Below are 22,787 nucleotides of genomic sequence, written 5' to 3'. Positions count from 1 at the left end.
TATACTTTTTCATTTTTAATAAAATAATGAAACTTATGCTGCTTTTCTTTTATATGATCATCTATTATCCATAAAGAGCTATATCATCTGTAATGACCAGATAATTTTCTATTTTATACAGATACATACACACACACCCCCCCAAAACTGAATCAATTGTTTCAACAATTATTATTTTTCCTATTTAATTATAAAAAATGCTGAGATAAATACTAAAGATCCTATACATATACCTAATTGACTCCATTTGGAAAAGTTCCCAGAAGTACAAAGGGTAGGCCAAGAACATTTTAAGGCTTTTAATACATATTGCTAATGAACTGCCATTCAAAAGACAATGCTAATTTACACATTTACCATCAGTGTATGAGAATGCCCACTGTAAGTCTTTATAATTTTTACCAAACTGGTGGACATAAAATGAGTTGTATTAGCTTTTATATGTGAAGTTTAACATCTTTTAATACATTTATTAACCCTTTATAGTCTATGGCTTACCTTAATCTCATCTTTTGCCCATTTTTCTACAGATTGCTATTTTTCTTAGTAAACAGTGAATGTACTCTGAGTATTAAGGAAAATAGGTTTTTGTCTTGTTACAAATATTTTCCCTGACTTTTTATTTGTGGTATTTTCAGTACAGTCAAATATATGAGCCTCTCTCTGGTTCAGGATCAAAGTAATAAAAACATTTATCAATGGTTTTTCCTGGTAGTTCATTGTTTCAATCAACATATTTATGTCTTTACCCATTTGAAATCTAGTGTGGTCTAAGAAATAAGGCAGAGATCCTCTTTCTTTTACTTACTGGCTAGCCATCTGTCCTCAAACCAGTTATTTCAATCCATCTTTTCCTCACTGATCTGTTATGTCATCTTTATCATACACTAAACTTACAGGTACCTTAGGCTTACCTTTATGAAACTGTCTCTTTTTTAGTGAAAAGTAGGTGAATATTGGCAATTTCATGTATCAGCCTATACCTGGGTATATTCTGCGATTTCCTACTCTAAAGCATGATTGTTTCAAGGCTTTTAAGACTGCTCTCCTGGAGGACAATGTTCCAACAACTGACCCTCCTATCAGCACACTGAGTTTTATTCTTACCACATGCTCACCATAATAGCTCATGCTATTATTGTTTAATAATTTAACATTTTAAACTAAGTATTATTTTTATCTTTGTTAATCTGATCACGACAGTGACAGTAACTGTTTGAATTTGCATTTCTGATTACTAGTCACGTTGATATTTTTATGTTTTGGTCACTTTCATATCTTCTGTTTATGTCTATCAGAGTCTACTACTTACTTCAACATTTTATCTTAAGTAATTTTCTTATCTGCAAAAACTCTTCAGATTTTAGGTGTTCTAAATCAGTGCCATTATCTGTTGCAAATATTTTTGCCTTCTGCCTTCAAATCGGTACATTTTTTCACACCTAAGTTTTTATTTTATTGTCGTATCTACCCGTCTTTTCTCCTTAGTGATTTCTTCCTTTACGTTTCATAACAAAAACAGCATTTTCCAAATAATTTACACTTCTGAAAGTTCTAATTATCCTACTATTAAGATAATTTTATTGTTACTGGGTTATTCAAAACTAGTCTTTTAAATCTGAATTTTTTAAAAGTCTACAACCAAAGCATGATGGATCTTCATGTCCTGAAGATAATCAACTAGTCAACATACCTTTCTTTTTTTTTTTTTTCCAACATACCTTTCTAACAACCAGAGAAGGCTTGCAATTACAGTAAACTAACAAGGAAACTTGCTAACCTTGAAAAGTGCATCTTTCAGACTCCGTAGAGTTGTCCCAAGTTGTAAATCTTTTGCAGAACTAAACCAGTCAAGAAGGACCACATAATCCACACTCCCCCTCTTCTTCCATGTGTCTTTAGAATCATCTGGGAGGTTTGCTTCAATCCAACTAGCAGTGACTCTGAAATGTATTAACATTTGTATTGGGGCAAAAGTAGACGAGAGGTCCTAATATACTATTATAAGACACTGAGTTTTGTTCTACAGTCTTTATCATACCATAGCAAACGTTTTTTCTTTCTTTTTGGCCATGTCATGGGGGTTCTGGGATTTTATTCCCCAACTAGGGGCTGAACCCAGAGCCCTTGGCAATAAAAGCAGAGTCCTAACCACTGGACCGCCAGGGAACTCCCCATATCATAGCAAACTTTAAGACAGTTTCCTTTCAAAGGTCAGACTATATGTTAAGAAGAGCCTAAAATGTTTAACACCTTCACTAATGCATAATATTAAAATATATTTTAGTAATTATTAGAGACTGAAAGAAACAGACTCACTTGGCCCTTAATATTAAAAAAGGGGGTGGGGGGCAAAAAATGAAAACATAGGAATTCATCTGACTACATCTTAGTCAAATATAAATAATGGGGGAGAGGGGGTAACACTTTTATATTTCAATTCTCTTATACCTATACAGATAATTAATAAGTAACCAAATACCAAAATGCTTATTTAACAAATACATACAGCATTTACCATGTGCCAGGTGCTACTCTAAATGTTTTATTCTCATTGACTCTCGCTAGATCCTCACTATACTCCTACAAAATAGGCATTATTATCCTTATAGATGGGGAAACTGAGGCACAAAGGGGTTAAGTATCCAAGGTTACAGTTGCTGCTAGCTCACGGGTACACTCTTAACTGTTTTGCTGTGCTGCCTACTACATCATCATCCGTGAAAAATACCAAGTCTGTACGAAAGCATTTTCTTCACTTCCTCCTTCACTCACACAAAAGCTTAAATTCTTACCTGAAGAGCCCAATGCATGGCTCCTACCTCAAATCCAATTACTTGAACATCCTTATCACTGGTTAACTAACTTATTCCCCTCATTCCACCCTTCGCTGCCTTGTAATTCCTGTTTTAGGCAGGTATGCTCCTGCCTAAGCACCTCTGCTCCTACTGTCCCCTCTGTCTGGAACCCTCTTTCCTCAGGTAACTGCATCACTCATTTCCCTTATCTCAAGGTTAGCTAAGGGATAGCTTCTCCATGAAACCTTCACAGATTAAAATGTTTAATACTCACCCCAACATACACACTTAACACAATCATCTCCATAGCACTTATCAATGGCAGATGTACATTTTAAGGTTTATTGTCTGTCTCACCTACCACCCTGTTAAAATATAAGCTCCATGAAGCAAAGATTTCTGTCTGTTCAGTGATTTAGCCCCAGCTCTTAGAACCACAGTAACTCAGCCCATCATGAGTGCTCAGTAAGTATCTGCTGAAATGATGGAATGAATAATACAAATTTGCACCTCCAGGTAAGGAACTCTACATTATTCCTAGCAAAGCACCTAGGCATTTCAGTATTTAACTGGTGATACTGGCAACCTGGGCAGAAACTTGTATTCTAAGTAAAACTAAATGGTTTAGGTAATTTAAGAGGAAAAAGTCCTGTTCCTATATAATGTTGGTTACCATACTTCTAGGAAATAAGGGGAAAAAAAGAAATTTAAAATACCGTTTTTTAGTTAAGTCTCACTTGATATACAAAGATTAGAGATTAAAAGGATGCTTAGTCAACAAAGGAGGAGGAAAACTGAAACATGATATTCTTAAGGACAATTTCTGACTCTAAGGATATATTTGCCTAAATACACTTTGTCTAAAAACTCATCAGTATTCTTCAGAACTCTAGTTTTGAAAACAATAAAATCAGTACTCCTCAAACTTCAGTCTTTCACGTACCCCCTTCACAAATTGCTACAACTCTGCTCTCCTTTGTCTACTGTGTAATGTTTTAACTATTTAATTGAAAGTGAACCTTTACTTGAATTGTTTTTAACAGGAAAGTGTATGTTCCTATATGCATGGAAAAACAGCATTATGTCCAATAAATAAAGGATAATCCTAAAAGTAAATAAAACAGATCAGTGAATTATGCTATGTTCACATACTAGATCACTAAATAGCAATGAGGATAAACAAATTATAACCGCACACAATAATATACATGACTCTCACAAACATAAGGTCAAGCACAAGAAGCCAGACATTAAAGACTTTAGACTGCATAATTCCATTTATATAAACTACAAAAACAAATCTGATGGTGGTTCCCTTGGATGGATGGGGGATATGGATAGCCACAGATAGGTAGCATAAGGGGGGCCTCCTAGAGTGATGGTAATGTTCTGTTTCTTGGTCCAGACACTAGCTAAATGGATGCATTCAGTTTTTGAAAACTGACTGGGCTAAATACTTAGGATAAAAGTGGTTTTGTATGTATACAATACTAGTAATATAGGTATTCACCATCAGCTAGCTGTAGATATTGTTACCCATAGAGAACTCTGAGGCCTGCTCTCTGGCAAGAAGGGGATATTAACAAATACTAAAAAGGAAAGTTAGCACCAAAACATCTTTTAACTAATTCAGAAGGACTGAAACAAATTAAAAGGTAATCATTTTCTTGGTATGCAATTCACTGGTCTTCAGTTTTCAACCTAAACTCACCTTGAGTTTCATATTAGTCAAATTCTCGCATTTTGGGAAACAGTTAAACTCAACAAAAGCCACCACCATTCTGTTAGTATAGGTAAGACCATTAATCATAATTCTGTCTTTTAAAATCCTAGAAAAAATATTCATACCTATTTGATTAGACTATGCACTCTAATCTCATTTTTTTCCTTTTTAAAAAATTCTTATTTTATTTAAAAAAATTCCCCCTCCTTGTCTTTCTTTCTAATCTCATTTTTAAATAGCATATTTACAGAGCACTCTATTCTTCAGGTTGAGCAATTATAAGCCTCCGCAATATGCTAGAAACTGTGCAAATTTTATTACCTAACTTTAAAAATGTATCTTTTTAAGATTTCTTAAGTTACACCATAAATTTTAACTAATCTAGTCCCATAAACTAAGACCTAGAGAAGTTATATAATTTTTATAACACTCATAATAATGAAAATAGCCATGGAACTGGAGTTTTAACTCTGTCACTATTATAATAATATTTTCTAATATACAATATATTCATGCAAGTAACTTTAAATTCTTTAAAGGTTAAAGGCTTTCTTATTAAAAAAGAAAGAAAAAGATCAGTAGGTCCTTACTAGCGAAAGGCACTGTGCTAAATGTATGCATATGTAAAATCTGTCATTTAAACTTCTCAAAACTTCTCAGTTCAGTTCAGTTAAGTTCAGTTCAGTCGCTCAGTCGTGTCCGACTCTCCGCGACCCCATGAATCACAGCACGCCAGGTTTCCCTGTCCATCACCAACTCCCGGAGTTCACTCAAATTCATGTCCACAGAGTCGGTGATGCCATCCAGCCATCTCATTCTCCGTCGTCCCCTTCTCCTCCCGCCCCCAACCTTTCCCAGCATCAGAGTCTTTTCCAGTGAGTCAACTCGTCGCATGAGGTGGCCAAAGTATTGCAGTTTCAGCTTTAGCATCAGTCCCTCCAATGAACATCCCAGATAGGTACTATTATTATCCAGTTTCACAGATGGAAACATGGGCTTAGAAAGGTTAGATTACTAGCTAGAAGTAATGTAGCTAATAAGTGACAGAGTTACAGTCTGAACACAGCCTGATTTTAGAACCTATATTTTTTTCTTAATCACTTAGCTAACCTGCTACTTCTTCAAGAAAGTATTTGTGTACTCTCTTACCACAGGTAATAGTATGGGGAACTTAGAAATAGAAAACAATTCAACTAGTTTATGATTTTAGTCAGTTCTGTAGATATGATTCACAAGCTCAAAAATAAAAAACAGGAGAAATTACTCAACAAACACCTGAAAGGAGACATACAAAAGCAGTTTCATTCCTCTTCTAATAAGGCTCCAAATGCCACAGACAAGAAAAAACAGCCAAACTGGAATGTCTTTTACACTACCCTACAGAAAGGGTAAGGTGTGCCACAGAGGAACAAAGAATGAAAAGGACCACAGGAAGAGAAAAGACTGCCACGTTTAGCATGGATGCTAAGTTGCAACATTTACTACGGTCCACAGTTTACCATTTTATCTAAATATACGATGACTCACCCTGGACTGATGGCTTCTTCAGGAACACTGAGAGAATCTGAAATATGGGAATCCAGATAATCATGCATTCTTCGAGCATCCATTATAATCAAGCTGATGTTTTTATCCATCATCATTGTGTATAGCTCCTTCGCTGTGATTGCTCCTTGGAATTGAGAGAGACAATATAAGTGATAAGAAACACCCAGTTCCATGTGCTATCATATCACAGACCACACGGCAAGCATAGTTTTTCCTGGAAGTGTCGTATACTTGCTGTTCCATCACATTATTTATTACCTTTTAAACTAACTTTATACATAATTTGCTTTTGGCATTTATCAAGAAACTAGTTCAAAGCTTTGTTTATAAAGACTTAAATACCAAAACTTGCTGGGGATATTACAACTACATCTGGTGTTGGCTCTGTTGCTGTATAAAATATCAATATGTGTCTCATGAAAATATTCTCCTTTAAAAAATTAAGTCATTTGAGAAATGTCAACCAGAAAAAAAAATTTATGGATCAAAAGTTCTTGAAAGGTTCTAAATTTTTTAAAAGTCTCCTTGGGGTCTTTTGGGGGCTATCTGAAAACCCTGTACATTTCCGAGAATAAGCCAAAAGTTTGTTATCTGTGTCCCACATCTGGGGTTGGCTAACATGGTCACCTGTTTTCACTGGAACACAGCTACACTCATTTGTTTACATATTGTCTATGGCTGCTTTCATGCAAGGACCACAGGGCTCCTCAAGCATAAAATATTTAATATTGAGCCCTTTAATATTTAGCCAAAATAAATATTTCCTATCTTGCTATTTTCCTTCCAGGTTCTACCACCTGAAGTGAAGATTAAAAAGTACTATCAGGAGGCTTAAATATGTACAGAACTATTTCACCTACATGAAGAACATAGTCACGCTACCTCCAAAGCTAAAATACCCAGTTGCTAATAACCATCTTACTTCATTTTCTAACCACCAAGATCACTTTGACATCAAAACAGTCTAAAGACTGAAAACAAACCACCAAGAAGGGTAACATCTAAGCAGGGTGAGATACAAAAGAACACGTGGATAAAAACTAATCTTAGAATGAATTGGTAACAGCTTTCAGGAAGGCACCTCACTACACTCAGTTTTACTTTTCAAACTGTTGTATGGCAATATTTTAAATAGATAATTTTAGTGTTACAAACAATCACTGCTGAAGTTAAATCTTTTCTGAGAGAGGAAACCTTAGGTAACTGCCTAAGTCTTATTGTTTAGGTCACACCCTTGTTACTGGCACGTCAACACCACCTATGGATAACATCCAAATTACTGGTTCAGATTTTTTTTTGAGGGGAATGAAAAAGACTTTGAATAATTAAGTCTACCACATAAAGTCATAAGTAATAACAGTTACTTATATGACGTTTACTGTGTTCTGAGAGTATCACATGTATTAACTCAATCACTCCTTACAATAACCCTAAGAAATAGATGCAATTATTATTCCCATCGTATGGGGGGCAGGGGGAAGGAACTGAAGTAGAAATGCGAAGTAATAAGCTCAAAGTGAAAGTCATAAGAGTGTACTCAAACCTGAGAAGTCTGACTTCTGAGACTCCAGGCTCTTGACCACTATGCTAAGGTACATCTGGGGGGGGGGGGGCAGGAATGACAAGTACCAACTGTAATTTTGATGTTTTCAAATGTATATTACAAAAATATTCCCTATGATATCTAAGTATAGACTATAGTGCATTTTCAGTATTATTGTACAAGTTAGAAAAAATGATAGAAGCTCACATATAGATGAAACGAAATGCTAAGATCTCACAAATCTGAGATCAAAAGATCTCAGTAATAAGCTAAAAACTCCCTCTTTCTGAACACACTTACCTTTCTCTGTCGTCTCACTTTTTTCACTCTTTTCACCATTTATCTATTTCATAGGGAAAAAAAAGTTTCAACTTTAATAGAAACAAAAATTTTTACAGAAAGAAAAAGTCCAACTTTAATACTTCTTTGAAAGTCTTCTATGAAATGCAATGTGCAGGGTATTGGCATTTTATAAAAATACAGACAAACAGCAATGGCATTATCAGACTACTCTGACAACAGCTAAAACAACTAGTAACATCACATTCACACGTCATTGCCTCAAACTTTTCTCCAGTTAAAGGTGAAATATAATTTCAAAGCACAAATTATTAGAGAAAATTAGTCTTTAACTTAACAAGACAGCACTTCTTATAGTGAAATAAAAATTCCATTCCCTTCAGCATCCTCCAGTATAGACTCAAAGGAAAATGAATTAATACAAAATTTTATAAATTTGTATTTCCTAACCAAGATAAAATGGGATAATTCTCTAAGACAGTAGTCCCAACCTTTCTGGCACCAGGGACTGGTTTAGTGGAAGACAATTTTTCCATGGACCAGGGCGAGGGTATGGATGGTTTCAGGATTATTCAAGTGCATTACATTTATTGTGTACTTCATTTCTATTATTATTATGTCACCTTCCACTCAGAGCATCAGGCATTAGATCCCAGAGGCTGTGGACCCCTGCTCTAAAGTACTAACTTATTTTGGAGATGGGAAAACTAAGGACCCACAAGAATTTATAGATCTGTTTCTGCATCACTAAAAGTAAAAAAAGAAATGTATATTATGTGCCTCCTAATGTGATATAATATAAAGTACACAGTATCACCTATGAAGCATTCTTGTCAAAAAAAAAAGGACTGAACCTGAATCTAACTGAGCTCTTAGGTTGAACTTCCAGCCTACAGGAAATACAGGAAACAGAGGAACAAGTTAAGTGACACAAGGAGGAAGTAATCAGATAAATCCAGAATGTGGTTCATCTTACAGAACTGATCTAGTATTAAAAAGCCAAATGCGAGAAATGAAAAACGAGGAGACTCAAGTACAGGATGCGATAGAGACTTAAGACACACTGCAACCAAAAGACAATGAGTGGACCTTGTCTGGATCCTGATTCAAACTGATCAACTCTAAGAAATCACTATGAGACACGTGGGTAAATATAGGCTGGGCTTTAATTTATATCAGGGAATTATTGTGCATTTTGTGAGGTAGGAAAACAACGTGGTAGTTATTAAGAAAAACATTTCTTTCTTTGAGATACATACTATTTAGCGGTAACATGATATGTCATCCAGAATTTGATTGAAGAAAGAGGAGGTGCAGATAAAAACCATAGCAAACATTAGTTGATTATTGAAGCTGTGTTAACAGAAGTTAATTGTATTCTCTTTTCAATATAAAAAGGCTAAACAAAAGTAAAAGTAACGAAAGATAGCTTTGCTGTTGGAAAAGCAGCAAAATCAAAGTTTAAAAGTTCCTTTTATATAGTTCTTGGGAATCTTGGCTTTTTTTTTTTTATTAGCCATTTGACCTATAAATGAATATATCTCTACAGCAGTACTATTTATCTTACATTATGAGTTCCTAAAATCAATAGATTGGATTTCTTCACTTCTGTTTACATAGTACCTAGCCCACTGTCAAGCAATTCAACTACTACTTCTTAATGAAATCAGTGATGACCCACATACAAATGATAGGTGAAAGCTACAAAATGCTTAGGAAAAATTAAATTAGAAATCTTTACATGAATTTCAAATGTGCTTAAGGAATTATATTTTACAAAGAATAGCTTCTGAGGAGGTTAAAGGCAGGGAGTTATAGTGATAACTGGCAGGTATCACTAACAGTTTCTGGCAAACAAATGATACAGCTGAAAAGACTACAAGTAACCACTGAACCAAATGGAATCAGAAGGAGACAAAGAGGAAGGGGAAACTGGGACAGAGAAAAGAAGAAAAAGTAAAAGGGAAAAAATAAGGATAGAAAAAAGGTTTCATACCAAAGAAACAGTGTACCAGATCTTTCCCTAATGTAAATTACATTTATTAGAAAGGAGAGACCTTAAAGATCATCTATTTTCAAACCTTCACTGCCCAAACTAAGTCCCAAAACAGTTAAAGCAAGACTTGATATGGGACCCGAACTCAGATATACTGAATCACAGTTCAAATGCCCTTTCCACAACTCTAGTAAAGTCTACAGTGACTGCTAAAACCTAATAATACACACAACATATATCTGCAGAAGCACACACACACACAAAAAAAATCTGCAATCAACTAAAGCTAGAATTAATTAATTCAATTTCTAATGAAATCACATTAAATATTATCCTTATTGCCTAAAAAGAAAAGACATAGTGGTATTTCAATTCTTCTTAAACAAATCATCTGACAAAAAGAACCAGTCTTACTAGCTCACAGAATAAACCTGAAATACCTTTGGGGTTTTGTCTTTGGCATCCAGTACATTTTCCAAAGAACTTTTATCTGATGTGCCATCATCCTTTCTTTCTGCTTCCTGCTTTTTCTGTTTCTGCAGCTGCTCTTTTTCCTGTCTGTCCTTTTCTTCAAGTTTTTTCCTAACTTCAGCTTCTTCATATCTAGTTGAAAAGAGAAGTCAAGATGTCTTTTATTGGCATGATGGTGGAAAATAAAACATATCCAGTTCCCCACCTTGAGATATTTTATGGCTATATTCTTTCAACTGAAATTCAACTCTGCCAGTGTTGTTGCTGCTGCTGCTGCTGCTAAGTCACTTCAGTCATGTCCGACTCTGTGTGACCCAATCACAAATCTGCCCTCTGTAGATTTATTTCAAATTGCTCAAAAAGCTTGAAAAGATACTCTATGCTCTCAAGTTGAAGTTGTTGAATATTCTTTTTGCTCTTTCCCTCTCACTAATTTCAACCCTTTGAAGATTCAAATATGCTATAATTTCCTTTTTAAAGGATTTACAGTCCTAAAATCCTAAAACTATAAAGCCTTATTATAAAATACCTCAAAATACAAAAGTACAGACAATAAATAAGTGAACGAACCTAAAGCCCCAAAGACAGAGGAATAACGAACATGATTATTGCTACTAGTAGTATAATTGATTAGGGAAATCTAAGCAATCCAAGAGTAAACAATAATGGGTAATCCCAAAATGAGAAGAAACTCTAATTCTACTTGGTTGATTAACTGGCTAAAGGAGAGAGGGAACAGTGACTCTAAATGATTTCATCCACCTCAACATATTTCAACCCCAAGATTAGCAATTCTGGAAAGGACCAAGGGAACACATTAGTTGGAAAAGATAATGTCTAAGTAAAGGCTATGATGTATACAAGTATTCCTGCTTTTCCAAAGTTTTCTTTATGCAACTTCACTTTTACAAAAGACTTACATAAGTACCTGTTTTTACTAACTGAAACAAATTTGAAGATGATTTTCACTTATAGGAAAAAGGTGAAAAAAGAAAAACAAGTGCTTAGCAGTTGTTTTCAGCAAGCTGTCAGAGAAGTAGTGTACACCCTGGGCAGAGCTGGCACTGCCAAGCTCCTTCCCCAGAACTACACTAGCATCTCAGCACCGAACTGTTATTATAGCTTTGCACTATGTCTGTGAGCATCTGTGCTGTACCTCGATTATTTGTTTTGTGCATCTGGTAACAAGATGTCTCCTAAGGTATTGTTTCTTTGCCCTCTGCCATTTCAGCTTAGGTATGGTTTCACAGAACACTTTACTTTCAGATAGCAAGGGAAAACCTGTCTAACTAGAATAGGTTGGTGCTATTAATTGATCTGAGTATTAAAAATCCATTGAGAAAAAACAGTGAATTAAAAATAGTTCCCTTTTAATTTTGTTAAAGAGTGACTAATGACTAAAAACTGAAACATATGGTGTTACAACATGTCACTGCAACGTGAAGCATATGAGAAAATTATGTTTTTCTGAAGAACCTGTCAGAAACTTAGAAAATATTGGACTTGAGTTATAATCTAATACACCAATGCTTATCTTAACAATATATCAGTCTAAACATTTAAAATTTTCAGTAAAGAATATTAATGGTAACACATGAGTAAGACTTTTTCCCCAGGAACTGGGATTTATATGCATGGCCATATATAAATGAACAAAGGCCCTATTCTAAGCATTATTTTTATTTTCTAAATATACATTTTGCTAAAGATTTCATAATAGTGTCCATACCTGAGTTTAAGGCTTTCAGAGAGTCTCTCAGCTTCTTCAATAGCTTTTTTGATGTTTGCAGGTCCAAGTATAGAATGAAAGTAGTCCTAAAATTATATGAAAACCATTTCATACTGTTAGTACTAGCTACTGTACACAGCACTAATGCTAAGAACACAAAATCATGCTGTGCATATAAATAAAAGTTTAGATAAAAATATTATGACTGAATAAAATCCTTTTTAAAACTTTAAACCTACATTAGAGAATGACTTCTCCAGTTGTTTCAAAAATATTTCTTCATATCATTAGTATGCTTAAAAGAAAATCCAGTAAGTAATTTGTAACACACCTTTAAGGAGTGTAAATACTATTCTCACTGCTTTTGAATAAGTGCCAAAAAGCAAACTACATATTTCAGAAGCAATATATATTTTCCTACTGTAAATATGTTACTTAGTTCTTTTAGTCTCAGAAGCAGCAAAGCAAATTCTATACCAATCTATAGCATAGCATTTTTCTTATTTTAAACTGAGATGTTTCCTTCTGCTGCTGCTGCTGCTAAGTCGCTTCAGTCGTGTCCGTCTCTGTGCGACCCCATAGACAGCAGCCCACCAGGCTCCCCCATCCCTGGGATTCTCCAGGCAAGAACACTGGAGTGGGTTGCCATTTCTTTCGCCAATGCATGAAAGTGAAACTGAAACTGAAGTCGCTCAGTCATGTCCGACTCTTAGCGACCCCATGGACTGCAGCCCACCAGGCTCCTCCACCCATGGGATTTTTCCAGGCAAGAGTATTGGAGTGGGGTGCCACTGCCTTCTCCGATGTTTCCTTCTACCTGTATTTTATACCACCTACCTCCCAACTGGAGGTAAATCACTTCAGATATAAAACAAGTTTTACACTTGAGGAAACCACTGCGAAAAATCAAATGCCAGGAAATAAATTATCAATAATATGATCTACGTATCTACGTTATAATACACACACACACACACGTTTAGTACATAAATTATTAACAAGCAAAATGAAGTTTAAAAAAAAAATCACTTCCCTAAGGGGACGTTCACTGGATCTTGCAATCAGAGATATTTTCAAATCATGGTTGGTTTGACATGACAGTAGTAGAGTGAGACCCAGCTAACTAAGTAATGTACCTAATTTGTCACAGCTTACCACTATGACTTTGCAAACAGAGCCTATTAGCACAATTCATCACAAATGCTATTGTACTCAAAAGTTATGGAAGAGCTGGTAGGATACATTTGTTGATAACAAACAACTATCATATGTCTGTCTAGGCTAAAAGCAGATTATATTTTAGTTGATTTTATTCTTCTATATTAAATGAATAAAAGGGCATTCACTATGTAATTTTAATAAAAGTATAGTTTATTCAACATTATATCAACTGAAAATTGTAGTGGAAGGGAAGTGGAATTACTTCCATTATCACAATGTTCTGACTATTGATGTACTACTTTAAGAGAAAATAAAATATAATCATTAACATTTCTCTGATAAAAACAAAATGCAAAGTAAAACCAAAAAAACACTATGATTTGCTTTATTAATTTTTTGGTATTTAAAAGCCTGACTTAACACTTGAAATGCTGAAAAAATTATGTTTGGGCATGGCTGTTACAAACTCCCAGAAGACATTCCCCTAATATCAGTGAGGTTTCTTGTCAATAATTATCTCTCTCTGTGCTCTTAAAGGAACACAGCTCAAGTAAGTATAATACTTTTCCAATTTTTCAATAGCATTGATAATTAGCAGAATAATAAAAAAAAATGTCCAATACTTATACAACTAAAAGCATTTACTTCTTAGGTTTACCTATTCCCGAACACACAAATTCAAGCAATTCTTATGCTTCCCAAACAAAATGGTTTACTAATAATAATATTTAGGATTAATTATCAAGATCACCATGGAGATGTAAAAAAATTTTTAGGAATAAAAATATTCTAACTGCATCTAGACTTTGCTGTACTAATATTTTCAGTGTATCTGGCTTCCATCTTTTTCAGATAACCCTAAAAAATTGTTCATAAACTGATATTTTTCAATGAGTAAATAATAAACATGTTTTCACAGCATATGAAGTAAAAGCTTGGGTTACTTGAGCCTTTGCAGGGAGCTTCTTAACCTGAACAAGTCCTGCCACTTTCAACTATTAATGGATATCCTCTTCAGAAATGCAATAGATACTCTGTGGAAATGGAAAAATTTCTTACTGATTAAAATTTACTCCAACCTCTTCAAGCTTAAAAAAAAAAAGTAAATACATAACCTTTCCCAATCTTGTCAAAGAAAAAAATGTAACCACTAAGTTAGAAAAATAAAGCAAAAATAAGTACATAAAAAAATTGGCTCTACCACAAAAGACAAAAAAGCAGACACCAAAACTACCAAAGTTCTCCAAATCGTCAAATCTTTCAAAAATATTTACTTTAGTACATACTTTTACATTTCTTTTTAAGCAGTATCTTTTTAATATTTCTGACAGAATTCAGGTTTATGTTTTAATGAATAAAAAACATGTTTACAATAGAAATAAGCAGAATAACTGCCACCATTTATTCAATCACCCACCCAATATTTATAGAATACTTACAGTATGATAGGAATGATAATACTCTGATTCTTACCACAACCCACCAAGGAGGCTCCCCTTTACAGGAACTGGGGGTGCTCAGGAAAGATGAAGGAACTTGCTCAGGAGCTCACAGTGAGAGAGTGCAATCCCAACCCAGGTATGTTCTACCCCAGTCTGTGATGTTTTTGTGATGCACCAGGGTCTTCCAGCACTGGGTTCTTTTTATTATTTCATAAATAAGCCAAAGCTTTGAGTTGTGGGTAGTCCTTCATAACCCATACATATGTATTTAGTAGAATAGCTTTTCTTCAATTTTATGTTGAGCAGAAACAACATGACTCAAAGACCCTCTGAATAAAATGTCCATTACATAACTGTTATTTTCAGAAATCTTCCAGTGGAGTTAGGAAAAACATCAGGGATAACAGGAAGTATTATATACATGAATTATACACTGGCTCAAAGCAGTATCTTTTTAACAGATATGGTAAAAACCATCAAAGAGGGTGCAAAATAGGGCTCCATCTTTATCTGAAGGTAAGTATGTCCAAGAATGTTCCAAGGGCAGGACCATTCCACCCATCTGTAGACAGGAAGATGAAGCTCCAAATGCAAGGGGTTACCTTTCCAAAGCTAGATCTAAAACCCTGTAAAGATTGCTAGCTTAATTTTGTTGGTGAGAAGAAACACCAGCTATCATTTGTCACCATTAAAGAAAATAGTAAAATTATCCCATAACCCACAACCAAAAGGAATTATATCAGTCCCATTACTGTGGACAAAAAAAAAAAAAAGGTTATTTTGAAGAGTAAGAGAACTTTTCTTTTTATGTTTCTGTAAGTCAATTTAAATGAGACAAGCTAATTCTGCCACTAGTGAATCAAAGTAAAAATCACAATATTAATTCAAGAATGGCTTGTCTACCAGGTAAGAAATCTATAAGCAGGATTTTGCTACTGTTCTCTAGTAGCAAGATAATTCCCAGGTAAAGGTAGAACCATGAACACAATATTCTTCCCATTTCTTTAACCCAGTTTCTGTTTTCTTCTTTCGTTTGTTTCTGGTGTGATAAAAATGCAACCATCTTCTCCAGCAACACTTATTCCAGCCAAAAATTCTCTTTACCCACTAACACCTCTCCCACCATACCTCCTGGTGCTTCAGCAAATTGAAAGAAAGGCACCTGGCTCAAAGGATTGAAAATAATAAATAAATATATAAAAATGGAAGTGGTCAACGTTAATTTTGCAAGCTGATATATTTAATATGGCTATGATGTCAATTAAGTACAAGAGCTATCACATAAAAACAAGTGACTAAACCCTGACTCTTGAAAAAGTACAACTACAGTCATATATTTCTTATTTAATGCATGAGTAAACTGAATCCTTCCATTTGACCTGGCAACAATTACAACAGAAAACTATGAGTCTGTATGCTGCTATAAACTTGTTCTAATCCGAAGCAAATGAAGTATGTGTACACAGTGTGAGTATGTATACACACACACACACACATATAAATTTGCAAATAATTAAAGTAAATCTTTAGTTAGCTTTTTCTGCTTGCAGAAGAATTTGAATTTGCTGCTAAATTTCAGGGTAAGTTAAAAATGTTAGAGATCAACAGCTCCACCGTGTAACTTAGCATATAAAAGCTTAGAAATAAAGGGTACCTGTTGTTGCTTGAAATCAGGCCTTTTTTTGATAAGATTATAAACAGTCACATATTTCATATATAGCACATAGGCCCTTTCCTCATCACGATCTAATCTGCTTTCTTCTGCAGTCTTGAAGATCTTCAGGGCACTCTGTACATAACTTAAAATCAGAGGAAAAAATAATTAAAACACTTGAAATCTGGGAGGAAAAAGTCATGTATACAGTCGACAGAAAATCTCAATACATTTCATAATTTAGACTGCACTACTTCAGAATTGATACAAAGTTAGATATAAGTTTAGATACAACATGAAAATTTCCCTTATGCTACAATACTTAGGTTTCCTAAATTGTTTGTATGTCACCAAACTGTTCAAAATGCACCTAAGACTAGTTTTAAAAAGATTTACTACAAAAGATAATCCTGAGGCAAATAGTCCTCCAGCATCCATGTAATAGTCATACTCTACAATTAAAGAACAGAGCTGTATACTACTCATATTGAAGTAGGGGAGATAAAATAGTTACTATTTTAAAGTTAAATACTTTTCAATTCTCCTACTCTTTTCTAATTAACCATGATGTAAAATTCTCCCCACCCAAGACGAGAGCCAGGAAAGGGGACATGAGTTTAATCTCTTTAGAGTTTTCTACACAATAGAGGAATGATTCACCGGCCCTAAAGGGAAAAGGGATTTTAAGTCTAAAAACATGTCATCTTAAAACTCCAATAAAATAATTTGAGGATTCTATGGCATTCATTCTAAGGACATTTTCCTGATTTAACAGTCCTCAGAAAGCAAATTAATAAAACAAACATTTCTACAAGAGGAATTACATTCACTTATGACTAAAGTTTCACCAACCAAGTTATGGTACCAATGCTTATACACAATATGCTTTATCACTAATTTATTTCTACAAAGCAGTGCATCCTGTTTTCTATATTTTTCAAACTATGCTCTAAGACTGAGACATGGATTAATGATGAAGTTGGTCAGGTGAAGGAATTAGACCACCACAGAAAGGAACAGGGGCCAAAGCAGCCTTTAAGACCGAAGGCAGTCCTACACAAGGACAATCTCAGTCAGTGTGTATGCCCTCTTAAACATAGCAATGAAGTCCTAGAATAGAGATAAATCAAACCAAAGCTTAGTAAGGAGATTCTCTGAGTTTAGGAGTGGGTGCAATAGCCTTTAGGTTTTCCCAAATTTCTTTTCACTATGATGCATGTAAATCCCATGGGCCCATACATACCAGATCCAGCTGAGATGGCTGCAATGCCTCTGTGAGTCCAATGAACCAGCCACACATCCTAAAAGGATTCTAGCACCCGCTAGACTAGTACTATGACATTGTAAGAACATGAGTTGTGGTGGTACATTTAGGAAGTTCTTCCAAAATACCACTCCCTGTGGGGTCAGGGTAGTCCTAGAGCTAAAGCAGACATTGCTAAAACAGATTTATCTATTTCAAGATTAGATGAAGCTCTCTGAGAAAGCTTCAAGGTGGTTTTATCCTTCCCACTATTTCCTATTTGAAAATCATTCCAAGCGAGTTTAACAGAGCTATTTTCTCTATCACCCCATCAACACCAACTTGGCTCAAGAAGTGGACCAGTCACTCTCTCATTCTTCCTACCCCTTCCCCACCCAAAAATCTTTTTGAAAGTCCATATTATCTTTAGTAATTTTTAAAAGTATCAGTTCATTCTAGAATTTTCTTTCCTGATCTTCTTTAAAGTTCTTACTATTCTATCTTCATCCATGTTTTATTGATATTTTCTTCCCATCTTATTTATTTCCTCTAGAAAATGACTTATAAAGATGTACTAGTGCAATCACAGGCTTAAGATGCCTCTTCACAGGTTCATTTAGAACCATATACATTATTTTTTAGAGCCTTACATTTATCTCCAGTCACAGAACACGTGTTTTCCCCCAATTTCTAAAATCTGACTGCCTCAAGTGTAGGGTGTAAGGCTGGCAAGACCCACCTTTCTTTCCGAAACACTCTCAACTCTGTAATAATATAGTTCAGTTCAGTTCAGTTCAGTCGCTCAGTCGTGTCTGACTCTCCGCGACCCCATGAACTACAGCACGCCAGGCCTCCCTGTCCATCACCAACTCCCGGAGTACACTCAAACTCATGTCCACAGAGTCGGTGATGCCATCCAGCCATCTCATACATATGTCTAAATCATCTCCTTTGTTGGTCAAAATAAATTCAGAAGAGAAGTTCCCCTACTGCCTCCTGTACTTTACCAGAGATAAAACTATTAACAAGTTAACAATTTTAGTGATATCCCATTTTAAGCTAAACAACTTCCAGTAAATATCAAAATACCTAGACTTCTCCATCTCTATTCTATTTATCTCAGGGCAAATTCAGGAAGGTATCATCTCTAGCCTCTACTACAACATATAGTCGACTTCAACATAAACAGACCACATGTCCTCAAAAACAGAAACACAAAAAATAAATCATTATGTTAAAAGTTCATGTCAAATTGACACAAATACTGTGCTGAATACTGCATAAAAAATACATATTTCTTCTTTTTTAATCAAAGAAAGACTATGCTAGAACTGTATTTTATATGTGAGATACACAAAAATAAAAATGATCTTCAATTAAGTACATTTTTACTGTCACAAAGACATTAACTGTGGCTGAATGAGGTTTGTAGAATCCTTGCAGACTTTACCTATTTAACTTACGATGTGATATATTTGTCCAGATAATACGCATATTAGCAGAATATGTATGTATTTTGCCAAGATAAAATTAAGAACTTCTTTAACTCATTTAATAAAATGGAAATAAATTAAAAGTTAACAGCTATCCCCCATGTTTCGTAAGGTTATTTTATATCACTTTGCTTTTACAGAAGACCTAACTCAATACCTCTTTTTCAGGAACAGAAAGAAATTCGAAGGGAATTTTTGCTTTCATGAAAAAAGATAACTATTTCCTTTCTTTACACCATTTTAGCTTACCAAACACTTCATTCAGTTCAGTTCAGTTCAGTTGCTCAGTCATCTCTGACTCTTTGCGATCCCATGAATCACAGCACACCAGGCCTCCCTGTCCATCACCAACTCCCGGGGTTCACTCAAACTCAGAACACTCTAATTTTCAATAACGGATGATACCTGAATATGACTCAAACTAGCAAAGTATACATACTTCTTAGTGCTTATTTTCTCTGGTTTAACTTCTGTCTTCTTATTGAGGTCTTTTAGTGAAGAACTGAGGTAGAGTTCTTTAGGAACTGAAGCCACGGCAGGCATGATGAGTAATCTTTACTCTTCCACTTCCGCAATGAATGGTGCACTTCATTAAAAGGAGTTCTTTTCTGAAATAAAATGAACACACATAATCCTAAACCCATCGACAGATTAATGGATGAAGAAGATATGGTGCATATATACAATGGAATACTACTCAGCCATTAAAAGAATGAAACAATGCCATTTGTTTCATGAATACTACTAGAGATTATTATACTAAGTGAAGTAAGTCAGAAAGAGAAAGACAAATATCATATGATATCACTTACATGTGGAATCGAAAATATGGCACAATAGAACCTATCTAAAAAACAGAAACAGATTCATCAACATAAAGAATAGACTTGCGATTGTGGCGGGGAAGGCACAGGAGAGAGGAGAGTCGGGGAGAGGGATGGACTGGGAGTTTGGGGTTGGTGGGTGCAAACTATTACATTTTGATAAATAAACAGCAAGGTCCTAATGCATAGCATGGGGAACTAAATTCAATATTCTCTAATAAACCTTAACGGAAAAAATATATAAAAATAATGTATAACATATATATACATTGTGCTGTACAGCAGAGATTGGCACACAACTGTAAATCAATTTATACTTCAATTAAAAAAGACGTAACTTTTTCCTATCACTTTTTTCTACAATCTCAATGCTCTTCATTCTGTTTACTAGTATCAGATGAATGGACATCAACGAACACTGATTCCTATGATGCTGAGTAAGGTACAACTTCAGGGGGGAAAAGGCTTCTGCTGGCCTATGTGAAACTCCAAAAGTACCCCAATTTGCTTTGACGCTAGTCACATTTTATATTAAATATTAATGTGTCCTCATTTCTTGATACTTATCCCTTCCAACCTTGTGCCACTAATCCACTCATTCACCAAACCTAGCTATTTTTCTCTAAAAGTTGGTTATAATTTTAATTTTTTTCCATCTATACCGTCTCTATGCATCTACAAACACAGATTTAATCAAGCACTTGAATTAGTCTCAGATCTATGCATTTAGAAACAAAGATCTCATACATAAACATTTTCTACTCTGCCCCCCTCCCCCCCACCCTGTGAGTTCTATGTCTAAACCTATCAGTGATAAGAAAAAAGTGATAAGAAAAAAAGCTCTGAACCACACCATAACTCCCAAATGGATTAATCAACATTAAATACATCCTTCTCCATAGGTATCTAACTCATCAACAATGCATCTCCAGGGGAACACATGTAAACCCATGGCTGATTCATATCAATGTATGGCAAAAACCACTACAATATTGTAAAGTAATTAGCCTCCAACTAAAATAAATAAATTTTAAAAAATTTTAAAAAAAGATAAAAAAGAGAGAGAGAGTGACATCACCAGAAAGCAAAAATAAATAAATAAATAACCCCCCCACAGAAAAACAATGCATCACCAAAACAGCTAAGAGCATCCAATAAAGAAAGAATACAATAGGGATCCCTTGGGTTTCCAGATAATAACATTGAGTGTCTTACCTTATAAGAAACATAATGCTACATGTTAAATTCACAAATGATATATAAGACATGGCCCCTGATCTCCCAGGATAAACAGTTTAACTGGAGAACATTTCCTAACCCGCTATGCTCAACATCTCCTCAATCTCTGCTTATGCCTCTAAAGCTGAGTGAAAAAGCATGAATACATACAACATGACACCTTTTGTATGAAGTTTTAAAACAAACTAAAACTAGCAATATATTGCTTAAGGATAAAAATCAGATAAACCTATAAATAAAGGTAGGAACAGTAAACATAAAATTCTATTTCTGGAAATGTCGAGGATATAATACACAGAGCTTCAGGGGTATCAGTAAAGTAAGGTTTTATTTCTCAAGTTGGGTGGTATATTCACAGATGCTCACAGATGATCAATTAATTTATGTATTTATTTAAGTATAATTGATTTACAATATTAAATACTACAATATACCGATTCACAATTTTTAAAAGTAATATTTCATTTATAGTTATTACAAAATATTGGCTATATTCCCTGTTATACAATATATCCTGTAGCTTATTTTACATGTAATAGTTGGTGTGCTGTGCTAAGTCACTTCAGTCGCGTCCAACTCTTTGCAACCTCATGGACTGTAAGCCACCAGCCTCCTCTGTCCATGAGATTCTCCAGGCAAGGATACTGAAGTGGGTTGCCATGCCCTTCTCCAGGGGATCCGCCCAATCCAGGGATAGTACCTGAGTCTCTTATGTCTCCTGAATTGACAGGTTGGTTCTTTTACTACTAGTGCCACCTGGGAAGCCCATAATATTTGATACAGATGATCATTTTATTATCAGGCTTTTATAGCATATAAAATAACATGTAATGTACTTAACATATTTTAAGTTTTTAAAGAAAGCAATTATATTAATATTCTATTAACAATACAAATATGAATAAAATATCCAGCTATATAAAAATATGAAAAGAATAACCAGACAGATGTAAGTTAGGAAGTTATGGGTGAAACAAGTAAATGTGAAGTTTATGTTTGTAAGTACTCATTAAAAAAACAAAACAGATTTGGAATAGAGTCTGGTATATATAACATCATTGAACACAGCTTCCAAACAGTGTTATGAGTGGAAGCAAGAGCACAGCATTAAGGAATAAAGAAATGGAAGTAGACTGTAGATAACTTTTTAAAAATGGCAATGAAAAGGAAAATGATGGGATAGAGTAATGGTTCAGAAACATAATTTCTTCTGAAACATAAGCAACAGTTGAGGAATAATACTTTTGACTAAGGAAAAGCACACTAAGGCCAAGAAACTAAGTTTCCAGGAAGGTGCTTAAGGAAACGTGAGGCCTTAGTGATGCTACAACAGAAGGTGACCGAGGGCAAGGAATGTTGGAGCTTGGACTGTTCAGGAAGGCTAGAGGACAGAAGGGGCTTCCCTGGTAGCTCAGCTGGTAAAGAATCGCCTGCAGTGTAGGAGACCCTGGTTCAATTCCTGGGTCAGGAAGATTCTCTGGAGAAGGGCTAGACTACCCACTCCAGTATTCTTGGGCTTCCCTAGTGGCTCAGATGGTAAACAATCTGCCTGCAATACAGAGGACCTGGATTTGATCCCTGGGTTGGGAAGATCCACTGGAGGAGGGCAAGGCAACCCACTCT

General features: G+C 34.9%; 1 protein-coding gene across 2 annotated transcripts in view; it reads right to left on the bottom strand.

Moving 5' to 3' along the window:
* The window catches only part of USP8 (ubiquitin specific peptidase 8), a 63,191-nt gene that overhangs the window by 27,848 nt on the left and 12,556 nt on the right, over window positions 1-22,787 (bottom strand). For both annotated transcript variants that reach the window (XM_055437481.2, XM_055437480.2), the window contains exons 2-8: window positions 19,541-19,709; window positions 16,366-16,510; window positions 12,109-12,194; window positions 10,349-10,511; window positions 7,913-7,955; window positions 6,049-6,193; window positions 1,781-1,943 (exon numbers count right to left, since the gene is read on the bottom strand). In XM_055437481.2, coding sequence (XP_055293456.1) covers window positions 1,781-1,943; window positions 6,049-6,193; window positions 7,913-7,955; window positions 10,349-10,511; window positions 12,109-12,194; window positions 16,366-16,510; window positions 19,541-19,644 — 849 coding nt within the window. In that variant the 5' untranslated portion in view covers window positions 19,645-19,709. The remainder of the gene's footprint in view (window positions 1-1,780; window positions 1,944-6,048; window positions 6,194-7,912; window positions 7,956-10,348; window positions 10,512-12,108; window positions 12,195-16,365; window positions 16,511-19,540; window positions 19,710-22,787) is intronic.

The sequence above is a fragment of the Moschus berezovskii genome, chromosome 9 (assembly GCF_049115385.1).
Source record: "Moschus berezovskii isolate FMDL1 chromosome 9, NW_MosBer_1.0, whole genome shotgun sequence".
NCBI classification, from domain to species: Eukaryota; Metazoa; Chordata; class Mammalia; order Artiodactyla; family Moschidae; genus Moschus; species Moschus berezovskii.
Note: the sequence above shows the minus strand (reverse complement) of the source record. Positions and strands in the feature narration are given on the sequence as shown.